The sequence below is a fragment of the Podarcis liolepis genome (assembly GCF_965112155.1).
Source record: "Podarcis liolepis genome assembly, chromosome: 4".
NCBI lineage: Eukaryota > Metazoa > Chordata > Lepidosauria > Squamata > Lacertidae > Podarcis > Podarcis liolepis.
The window spans coordinates 65,266,544-65,278,800 of NC_139558.1; the positions used below are offsets into that span (position 1 = coordinate 65,266,544).

The 12,257-nt window shown below is 43.6% G+C and overlaps 1 protein-coding gene and 1 long non-coding RNA gene across 2 annotated transcripts in view; both read right to left on the bottom strand.

Moving 5' to 3' along the window:
* Positions 1-12,257, bottom strand: part of LOC310704795 — a 247,641-nt gene that overhangs the window by 209,248 nt on the left and 26,136 nt on the right. The gene's annotated exons all lie outside the window — the stretch shown is intronic.
* Positions 5,420-10,039, bottom strand: GJA8 (gap junction protein alpha 8). The gene is made up of 2 exons (XM_083500716.1): positions 10,026-10,039; positions 5,420-7,478 (listed from the first exon to the last, which is right to left on the bottom strand). Exon 2 carries the CDS (start codon positions 7,474-7,476, stop codon positions 6,211-6,213), a length of 1,266 nt encoding a protein of 421 aa, XP_083356842.1. The 5' UTR covers positions 7,477-7,478; positions 10,026-10,039; the 3' UTR covers positions 5,420-6,210.

A 12,257-nucleotide genomic window follows, 5' to 3' on the forward strand; every position in this document is an offset into this window, starting at 1 on the left:
CACTGTATGCAGTTTGGATAGCTGAATGCGATAGCAGTGTATCCAGATAGCGTACCCCTTCACACCAAAAAATAAATAAATTCACTTCTTCTGCAGTGTGATTGTTAATCCACCCTGCCTGTTGCTTTCTCGAGATCAGTTCTGGAAAGGTGGCACAAACATCTGAATCATCAGTGTGTTCTCAAACTGCCTAGCCTTTCCAAGTGTTGGTGCCAGTGATAAAAGCTACAACACAGCCATTTAAGGATCTTCAGCTCCTATATGCCGAAGAGACACACAACCTATGCTCAAGTAGATTTAGGCCCCATCCAGACAGCTGTTTTGTTGCAGGTGTTTGTGGAGGTGCATTAATACTACATTTGAAGTGGATTTGTACTGGCTCATCCACACATCATCCTGCTTTAACAGTTGTTCTGCGATGCTCCCCCCAAAGGACACAGATACATTCTGATGAGCTTTGCCCACTGCTATGGATCACATGTGACAGAATAGCAATGAATATTATAAATGTGGGGGAATGGGAATGTGTGGAAGCTAATGGGGCAAAAATTTATCTGAATTAGCCATTTGCAATATAAAGTCTGGAAGCACCCTAAGACTTACCTTTTCACAGCCACAAGAAAATACTCCACCAGATTGTTCAACCCCATTTTTAAGGGCATATTAAAATAAAAAATAGATATTTCTGAACCATATGCATTTTCAAACAGACATGCAGATTTAAGGACAAATGTGTCTTCTTCACAGATGTACAGATATCTTTAGCAGCACTTTGCCTAAATTCAGGGGCGTAGGAAATTGGGTGCAGGGGGTGTGGTCTGCCCCAGGTGTCTTCCCTGAGGGGGACAAAATGGCACACTGCGGGGGGCAGCACTTATCACGGGGCCTGGCCTGCAGCATGCCCAAGCCTCTCTTGGGAGTGACGCAGTGGCTCGGGGCCCCGTGGCGCCTGAAATGGCAGCATGGGGGTTGCATCCGCCAGGCGGACTCCGTGGGCAGCTCGCCATGCCGCCCCCCTGGGCGGATCGCCACGGCACCCCTGTGGGTGGCCCGCCCTACTCCCGCCGCTCCGGGGGCCAAAGCAGCTAGTTACGCCCCTGCCTAAGTTAATATGGATTCTTCAGGTTAATAAATAAATAGCTTTGCTCAGTACAGCAAACTATGTTGGGGCAATGCTGCAAGTCTTCCAGTGTGCATTGCCAATTGCACATTGGCCACGATGAATCAAGACAACAGTCATTTTAGGAATAACTTTCACAAAGTACACCAGTATTCTTTTTCTAACAGTAGGTCCTTGTGCTCATCACAAACCTCTTTTGACATTCTGTTTTCAAAAGTGCATTGTCAACCGGCAAACAGAACTGCTGAGAGAGAGAGAGAGACTATTGTTACCACATAGTACTAATTATATGGCCCCCTGGATGATTATCATAGAAAATTATTAAAATGACAATATTTTGAAGGCTTTGACTAGTATAAACATATTACTGTAATGAATCAGATTAGAGGTCCAATTTGTACAGTATCTTCTTGAGAGACGTAAACAGTTGATGGTTCTGGTGATCATGGCTGACTCTAAATCCTGTTTCCTTGCTATTTGGACCCATTGCTTTGAATCCAACTCCCTGTGGTAATAGAAAACCAACTGGCACCATTGTATTTGAAGATGTCTAACACCTCTTAATGGTTGGTCTCTTCTCTGGGCTAAACATCCCCAAATCCTTCAACCTCTCTCTGGTCTCCAGGCCCCATAACATCTTTGTCACAGACATATTTCCCACAAGGGTAGAGAGCAGCATGTGGTTTAGCTCAGGACACTTCATAATGTTTTCTGCCACTATGGGTTCAGTTCAATCTTTATTCACAATTTTCACCAAAAACAATTTGCAAAAGACAAATTACCAAAAAAATGAACTCAATCAAAACCATATAAAAACATTATAAGTTATTATAAAGGAAGAACACATAAAACACACATAGAATGATATCATCTTCTATCATTAATTCTTAAAAACCTATTGTCTCTTTAACTTAGGCACCAACATAGTGGGTTGCTTATTAAATGAGTTACAATTTGCCAATAAGCCACCCGCTTTCTCATGTTATGACCAAAATTATTTCCCTTTTAGGGATGAAACTAGTCACTTGGAGCTCTTTTTATTTTGTATATCATATCATTATTCTTCCTGCTTTTGATCTCTGTGTGAACCAGCCCTAACATTTGTCTTCTTCAGTATCATGGCAAATCATTTTTATATCATTTGCAAGAAATTAGAATGTCCTCTGCCTTACGTACTTACTTTCTGAGTCACTCTTAGAAGCAAGATTCTGGACTAGATAGACCCTTGGTCTGATCCAAATGACTTCTTGTTAGAATATCATATTTCTAAAATGTGTTCGACCTTCAGTCTTTCATTTAAACAAAAATCCAAAACCCAACAGTTTTATTCTGATTTCCGCCCCCCTCCCCTCTTACTAAAGACTTCGACACCATTTTAATAACATAATGCTATAACAGGATTGGGGCAGTCATTTAAACAAAGTACAGGACCAGTGCTGAGAAGTGTAAGACAGCAAATGATGCCACCACCCCAAAAGCAGACAATTGAAACTGTAAAGGGAGATCTCTATAGGGGAACAAAATACATTGGAATTTGGTTAGGATTAAAAGCCTGATCCCAAGCCATGGGAATGAATGCAGAAAAAAATCCCTGACTTCAGTTGACCTCTGAATTAGATGCTAACAGCCCTCAAATCTTATGAAAAATTCTATGGGGCCCATTCTGGGTGTTGGCAGTTTATGCTAAAGGGATTTTCTGAACTGGATTACACCTCCCATTGCAGCAAGCCCTTTGCATTGTTTCAAACTGGAGAGAATTTGCTGAGCTACTGAGGACTGAAAAAGCAGCGCCAATGAAAATGCATACCTGCACATTTCTGTTATTAGTCTCCATCCTCTTAAAAATATTTGACTTGCAACACACGATATATGCAAGTTGTATTTTGCCCAAGCCTACAAGAGATTTGTCGTAGTTCTCAGGCTAGCTAGAATGCGGTGGACATTTTCAACACTAGAGATGGGCACCCTGTTTAACGAAACAGACTTTTTAACGAGTGAAATCCAGTTGCTGGTTTTGACCCAGTAGATACCTCCATTAATTGTAGAGAAGCTGTGTTTTGTGTGTGGATAGCCCCTGGGGCTCCAAGACCTCCTGAAAATTAGCTCTAGAGAGTTGAGAGGACCCTCCAAAAGAGACTGCAGGGGGAATTGGCCAGAATTTTCCTCCCCTCCTCTTCCTTTAGCGGATGTATCTGCTGGCTCTAAAGCAGGCATAGGCAAACTCTGGCCCTCCAGATGTTTGGGACTACAATTCCCATCATCCCTCGCTAACAGGACCAGTCGTCAGGGATGATGGGAATTGTAGTCCCAAACATCTGGAGGGCCAGAGTTTGCCTATGCCTGCTCTAAAGCCTGTCCATGATCACAAAGGCACTAGATGAACTCCACCCAAAGCCTTTGAATTTCCTTGATGATACAGGTGGGTTTTAATGCCAAATACACTTATTGCCTTGCCACAGTACTCCACCTGAGCTATTCAGGAGCATCTGGTAGGTCACTGTTGAGGACCCAGCAATAAACTTTGGTTTGCTCCAACAAGGCCCTTGTCTTATATTCTTATCACTTCACTGTGGTTTAGAATAGAGACACGTGTCTATCTAAGATACATCCAACCAGCTTCATTCTACAGTGGTCCTACATAGGTTCAGACTGCAAGAACCAGAATAACCAGGACAATAAGAGTAGACCATGCAGTCTGCACAGTAGGAAGTATGCTACCAGCACTTCAACGATAGCACATATATACTGAGGGGAAAGCACAGTAATGTATTTTTGGGGGGATGTAACTTTCATGCCACAATAAATGCCTTTCATTCACCACTGGCTAGAAATCTTGTTAGACAGGGATAGGGAACCTGTGTTGCTCTGGGTTGCATTAGACTTCAATTCCCATCAGCCCCAGGTAGCATAGCCAATGGTAAGGGATGATGGGGGTTGTAGTCCAACTAACATCTTGAGGGCCACAGGTTTCCCAACTCTGTTGTTAGGGTTACATACAATTAGCCACCAGCTAAATTATAACAAAAAAGGCATTACCATCAAACAACACAATCCCGATCCATTAAAAGACTGTGGTATTTTACCATTGAGACCAATAGGATGTGCAGCTAGGTATTGCTAGAGGCCGTACTATAATATACAATACATAACAATGTTATACAACTCCATATCTGTTACCTTTGTGGTGTCTGAGAAGCTTATATACTATACAACTGGAGCAACACAGTTGTGAGGAGGACTCTGCATTAGCATGGGCTCTTCCCATATTATCCCAGCATTGTAGTAAGGAGCCACAACGCAGCATAACCCACACTGTAAAATTAGGACTGAGCTGTTGAGTTGGTTTGGCAGGCGGGAGTTGGGGGGCGGTTGTAATTAGTGGGAGGTGGGAACAACTTTCCAAAGGCTGGGGGTGGGCAAAGATTTATTTTGGGGTGTGGGACTGCCTCATCTTTACAAGGTCCCCCCCTTTCTGCACTTAAAAACAAACATTGCAAGTGTTTGTTGAAACTACAGGACCCACCCCTCTCTTCTGTTTCTGCTTTAACTGAGAAATTCAAGGCTCTCCAGGATCAGGAATCTACAAAGGCCAGCACGGCTCCTTTTTCAAAGCAGAAGGGTAGGGTTTGGGTGCCACACTAAGGCTATGAAGAACTTCACAGCTACAGCAAGGAGCTGTAGCAGTTATTTGGAGGGAGGGACCCTTGCCACTTTGTAAAGTTGACTAAAGTAAGGCAGACAATTTCCCCCTCAAAAATGCAAGGAAATGTCTTCCTATAAAGCAATCAAAAATTTCCCCCGTATGGCAGGGGCAAGGGATGATTAGCCCCCTGAAAGTAGAAGGAGATTCCCACCACCACTAAAAAGTAGTACAGTATAAGAAAGGTAACTAAAACAAATCAGTAGCAGAGTCCAGGTCATGTTTTTAACACCTGTTCTCCACTGCTTAGGATTTTGCAAGTGCTGACAATCAGCTGGACACACAAGGCTTTCAGCACAGCTGCACCTTTACCTGCCCTTTACTTGATGGTGATATACGGTGTCAGGTATACGTGGGTGAGCCATGGCTTGACCTAAGTGGTTTCACAGGTCATAGGAGGAGGTCAAATCAGGCCCATGAGCTAGAGGTTCCACACCACTGCTCTAGATGATGTGCTCCTCTGTCCTGGAGGCCACATTTATGAAGAGAAACCAGTATTTGCTTGTAAGTTGCTTTGGGTTGCCTGGGACAAGATAAAACAACTTAACATAATTAATTAATTAATTAATTAATAGTTATTATACTAATAAGTGGCCCAGGTCCTTGACATGTCCCTCAGAACCAGTTTTTAAAAAATACAGCAGCATGACACAAGCACATAAATTGCTCCTAGGAGGCACTGTTGTATCTGAGGAGTCATAAGTTCCTTGCAACGCCGGGTTGGGATGTATTGTAGGGACAAAATGTTATGTGTCTGAACTGGACCAGAGGATACAAGTATAAGTAAACCACATTTATCTCCACAGGTAAACACTGCAGCTTTTGTTCTTTCACAGGGGGATAAATGGATCTCATTTAACAATACTAATTGCGGGTATCCCTTTTTGTGAGGAAAATAACTTGCGCTCAAGGCTCAACAAGGAAGGAAGAACCAAAACTGTTGTGGCCAAAGCAAACACCGAACAAAGAAATACCCAAGTTAACAGTTTATCAATATCTTATGATAACCAAATGAAGAAACAGGCTTCCCGCATCCCCGGAGAAAAGAGGAGCATAAAAACAGATTGTGATCGCAGTTGTTATGTCTGTCTTCGTTGCTTTATGAAGACTTTCCCACTTGGATGTCAGTGCTGTATATAGTGAGTTTGTATGTGAGGCATTTGTATGTGAAGGAAGAGGGATTCTTTGGTTAAATGGGTCACCGTAGGACAGCTAGCTCCATGTGTAGGACAAACAGGACTGACAAGGCAGTTAGCGTTGATAGCACCTTTCTAGCCAAAAACACTGATAAGAAATAATATTAAAATGACTGGTTTAGCACTTTGTTTTGAGACATCTGAGATATATATGTATTTCTGTGGCTTCTTCAGAGCCACTCGAGCCAGTACCCTCATACAGTCAGATCATCTGACCTGGCACGACTACTGGCTTTGCTTAACCTGCTGAGGGGTCTTGTGTCAGCTGTAAGATCAGCGGATGGTAAAGGCAAGTCATCTCCCGGCGGCTCTGGTTCCTGTTCCTCCTCCATATGCTTGTCATCTTCTCCTTTCTCTGGGGCTTCCTCAGTCACCAATTCCACCCTCTGTTCCTGGGCCGCCGCCTCAGCCACTTCCTGTTCCGGCTCCTCTCCTGCTTCAACTTTCTCCTCCTCCTGTTCATCCGCATGAGCGTAGGAAGGCAGGTGCTCCCCCAAGGCCCTGGAAAGGTCTTTCAGGCGTTCCATGCTGATCTTCTCCTCAAAGTCATTGAATGAGGGGGGAACTGGGGTGGTTTCTACTCCCACTTCGGTCAAAGGGAAATAGTGGAACGTCGGCTTCTCCTCTTCCTCCAGCAACTTGTAGCCTTTGACCTTCTGGATAGATGAAACTGTGATAGAATGAAGGGGTTTCTCTGGGGTCTCCTGAGGCTCTTGCTCCACTGGCCTCCTGAAAGCACCCAGGATCTTCTTAAAGCCTAAGTGGCTGATCTCCACAAGATTGAGGAAGAGAGAGACTGATGCCACAGCCAGCATAAACACAATGAAAACAGTCTTTTCGGTAGGCCTGGACACAAAACAGTCCACAAGGTTGGGGCAAGGCCATCTGCCACAGCGGTAAAGTGGAAGAATTCGGAAGCCATATAAGAAGTACTGGCCCACTATGAACCCCACCTCAAAAAGGGTTTTGAAAAAGATGTGGCAAATATAGGTTCTCAGAAGCGTTCCCTCGAGGTGGAACTTCTTGGTCCCCTTGGAGCTTGCTTCTCTCGTGGTTATAGGGCTCTTCCGGTCTGGGTCAAGGGGTGAGTTTTCTTCGTGTACCGCAGCTTGCTGAGCCCTCTCTGCTTCTTCCCGCTCTTTCCTTTTCTCTTCCATCCTTACATGATGCGCAGCATGGCCCAAATAAACCAGCGAGGGAGTGGAGACAAAGATGATCTGCAGGACCCACAGTCGGATGTGGGAGATGGGGAAGGCCTCATCATAGCACACATTTTCACAACCTGGCTGCTGGGTGTTGCACACAAAATCTGACTGTTCGTCTCCCCATACAAATTCTGCAGCAGTCCCAAGGATTAGGATCCGAAAAATGAAGAGGACAGTCAGCCAGACTCTCCCAATGACCGTGGATTGTTCATTCACCTCTTCTAAAATGTTCCCCAAGAAACTCCAGTCACCCATTTCTGGCTGTTTAAGAGGAAGACAATGATTAAGTTGCATTATATAAAGAAGGGTTTTAATATATTCATCACATGTCGCATTTCAAAAGAAGTCAGGATATCTCAGTCAATAAAAACCCGAAACTCTTAACCTCAGGGTCATGGTTTCAAGCCCCATGTTGGGCAAAAAGATTCTGAATTGCAAGGGGCTGCCTTAGATGACCCTTGTTGTGCCTTCCAACTCAACAATTCTATGATTCTATTATTCCTGCTGACTTTTAAAACATTCCATGATCTCCCCAATGATCTACATGAAGAGGAGGTAACAACAATTCCAGATTTAGTTGTTTGAGGTTTGCTGATTTAGGGCACAGGCCATATCCCACTGAAGTCAACAGCATTTGTTTTATTGACTTTGGTGGTTCTGGGTTATACACACTGGGTGATGGCCCACCTAGTCTTGTTCAGAGTAAAGCCACTGAGATCAGCAGACTCAAGCGCATTGCTTTGAATGGGTCTACTCTAAGTACGACTAACATTTGACACTGCCTTTAAAATCCCTATTAGGCTTATACCAGTGAACAGAACAGGTCACCAGAGCAGCTGGTACAAAATCATGCATTGCCATTGAAAAATGCTCTGAAATTCCCTAACTTTCCTAAAAGTTGGTTACAAAATTGTTCCTGCTTGTGGGTTACTTTACAATGGGATGCCACAAGTTACAGACAGTCCACCTTTTTCACGCTGCATCTGTAGGGTGTTGTGATCTTGCTGAAAGCATTGGCATGGCAGTGATAATGGGGCACATGATCAAGGGGAAACTTTGCTCCAGGATTGGAAGCCACTGTCACCTGGCCCTAAGAGCTTCTTATTGATCACCACTGGGATTTATGAACCTATGTGAATCATAGCTGTATTGCTGTGTATCAGTTTGCAATGACAACACAGTGTGCAGCCACAGTGCTTCACAGGATAATAATATTAATACGCACTTAAACCTTTTATCAGATTCACTGTGTTGTATCCAAGTCAGAGCAGACCCACTGAAATTGATGGACATGACTATTTTAGGTTCATTAAATTATACGGATCTGCTCAGAGCAAAATTAAGTTGGATTACATCCCACTAACTGAAAGAACAGCTCCATTTCTCACAATATATATAGATTATTATTTAGAGAGATAATCATATGACTTTTTGTAGACCTCTGAAGGCAGCCTGGTTTCAAGAAGCTTGTAATGTTTGCTGTCTTATTGTCTTCCTTTATATTTTGTTGGAAGCCACCCAGAGTAGTTGGGACAACCCAGTCAGATGGCCAGGGTACAATAAATTTATTATTATTATTATTATTATTATTATTATTATTATTATTATTATTATCATCATCATCATCATCACTACTACTACCACTACTAAAATTGTGATGAACTTTCCCGTGTCAAATGGGTAGCATATAAACCATCATTTAATAGCAGATAAGATCTGAATGCCCAGGGAGATTTTATTTTCTATTTGGCAATCAGTATTCTGTCTTTTTGATATGCATTATGACTATGGCTTTAGACATATTGTTTAGCATTTCTCTATAATAGCTGCTTCCACCTCATAAGACTCATTCACAATGCAAGTTAATTTTTCATTTCAAAATCATTTAAACTTAGCATAAATCAACTGATATTGTGCATAATTTTTGGGATAATCTGTCATCATTCCACCTGGCATCAAAGTGTCTCATCTTGGCTAACCAACATATCCACACACCATAACTCATACATCTGTAGCACAGGGAAATAAAGGCACAATAAACTTTCTATAAGATAATTTAGATAAAACCTCAAAAAGTACTCTGTAACAGGATCACAGCATTCAGTAATATTCCTTCTTTCTCCTCCTCTCTTAAGAGCTTCCCCAGCAATTAATAGGATGCAATTTCTGAACACATTTTCTGCCTCCTGTGTTCTGTTAAAAAACTTTAAATACCTTGAGCAAAACGCTGTGAAGTATTTTTGTTGCAAAAAATCTTATGCTGACAAGATTAGCTCTAACTTCTAGGGCTTATCCAGTCTCCAGGAATGCAAATTGGTCACTCAAGAGCCTAGGCAGTTTACATCGTTCTTCAGTAACATACTTTTAGTTACAGTGAATATAAAAAATGGAAACTCAGTTTGAAAAGGCCTACTGAGAGTTAATGGGATTTGTAAATAAAACTTGTGTCTGTCCAAATTGCCTGTTCCAAGTCAGGACATCTTTGCATCTTCAGTTTTCTATACCCTCCCCAGCCAATGTGGTACCCATACAGAGGGATGCACATGTGAAACAGGATGCTATGGCTATTTTTACCAATAAAAAAACCACTCCATATAGATAGATGCATGTTGGTAAAATGGCCATGACATCAGGGTTCATATAGGCATCTCTCTTGAGCACCATACAGTGGGAGAAAGACACCCCTTAAAAGACATGGAAGCTGGCCCTTGGGTGCTGACTGCCTCACATTCCAACTGCTGCGATATCAGCTACCTAGAAGTCAAAAGAAAATCCATATAAATCAATGCCATCAAGAAGGCAACTTGCCACAGTGAAAGGTTCCGCCGAAGAACTGGGCTCCTCTTGTTGCTTGGCGTTCAGCAGCAAAAAAGGTGAACTTTAGCTTCTCCCTGCTCTAAAAGCCCCAAGCTTGTCGCACGACTGAGCAGATGTGACTGGATCAGCACTGATGGGTGGGCTTTAGCTGCCCTGCAGTCTGTAAGCTCCAAGCCAGACATCTTTAGAAAGTGAATGACATTCGGTGACATGGAGAACAAAAGAGGGGAAAGACCAAAAAGGGAGAGGGAGGGCACATCATTAAAAAAAAAAAAAAAGTTTGTGAGTGCTGAATAGGAGCAAAGTGAACTAGGGATGGGCCACAATCACTGATAGCATAGCGCAGGCCAAGGTGCAGTTTGCAGAGCTCAACGTTAGCCTACAGTGAAATATCCATTTGAGTGCTGGGGAAGTTGTCCCCATCTTAAACCTCATCTGCTCAATGTGGTTACTATGGGTCAAAGCCGATGGACTAGACTGCAGCTATGATCGCAGAAATAGCACCGGGATTCCCATGTTCATACTCATTCTTCCCCTTCCTTTTTTTCACATACATGATTAGGTGGAGGGATTTGATAGTATGACCCAGCTAGGAGGCAGCTGCATTGTTTTGTAGTATTAGGGGCTGTTGCCCTTGCTTGCTCCCCTTGCCAACTCCACCTGCACCTTTCCCCACCACCTTTCACTCACACCTAACCAACCACCCTTTGGACCTTATTCACCCATAGCTCCCCACTCCCCTCACAGCTTGCTCCAAGCCCCACCCCCTCCCCCCTTTCACACAGCAGCTTGCTAAGCCGCTATGTGAAGCATCTCACCCCTTTGATGAAACCTCGCTGCAGGTGCATTTAATGGAGGCCCCCCCCCATGTTAAGCAGCTCCCCATGGCCACCAGCCACCAGCACTGCTTCCTTCTTTGCCCAGCTGCCATCCCTCACACTACAGTTGGCATGGCCATCTAACGGAAGCCACACAAACGGCAGAGTGTGATGACAATCTTACATTTTTATGTCTATGGGAAGATAGTGTTCATGCATGTGTGCTGAAAACACTGTGTGTTAGTGACTGTGCATTATCCACTCAACAGGAAGGGCACAGAAGTAGCTGCTACCCTTTTGCAGGGTGCATTCAGCAAGACTGCATGCCCACGCCTGTGAGTGTTGATCTTCTAGCTGCCATGCAATGAAGACAGCCCAATGCATAGGCTGCCCCTCACGTTCAAGTGATTTTTTTGCTTTCCTAAGCTATGGCTACCTCTGTGGCTATGTAACTGCCCCATCACTGCCCCAGGCAGGCAAGCTAAGAGGCAAGCTAAGAGTAAGTCAAAGGCTACTTTGACAGCAGACAGGAAAGCCAAAGCTGCATTTCTTTCACAAGTGAAATACCCTTTTCCCATGTTCAGGAAAAAAAGAAACTTCTTGTCCTAGGGGGATTTCTGCAGGTACTCAGAGGCACACAGCCTGAAGTGTCGAGAGAGAGAGAGAACTTTGGGGTGGGGGGAAAGCAGGGGTATGCATACCCCTAAACATTTTGTGAGTCTTTGTACTTTTGTCCATTTACTGTATTTATTTTTCCCGATTTGAACTATAAAATGGTGATGTTCTTAAGTCAAAATGAGAGTACCCCTAAACATTTTTAGGGGGGGAAACCAGTGTGTGTGTGTGTGTGTGTGTGTGTGTGTACACACACACACACACACACACACACACACACACACACACACACACACACGTATGTATGTATGTATGTATGTATGTACAGTGGTACCTCGGGTTAAGTACTTAATTCGTTCCGGAGGTCCGTTCTTAACCTGAAACTGTTCTTAACCTGAAGCACCACTTTAGCTAATGGGGCCTCCCACTGCTGCCGCGCCGCCAGAGCATGATTTCTGTTCTCATCCTGAAGCAAAGTTCTTAACCCGAGATACTATTTCTGAGTTAGCAGAGTCTGTAACCTGAAGCGTATGTACAGAGGTACCACTGTATGTATAAGAAGACAAATCCAGTAACCTATGGAAGCTATTCCAAGTCAACTTGAACCTTGGCCACCACTCATTTTGGAAATAAAGCATCACACTTTTCCTTGCAGCAACCCAGAGAAATCAAGCTGCCTTTGCGACCCAAACCTTTCCTTGGAGTCCAGTGCATGGAACGGCAGAGAGGAGAACGGGTGGCAATTTTTTGTTTCAAGAGGATTTCCTACACAATGGTGTCAGGGTA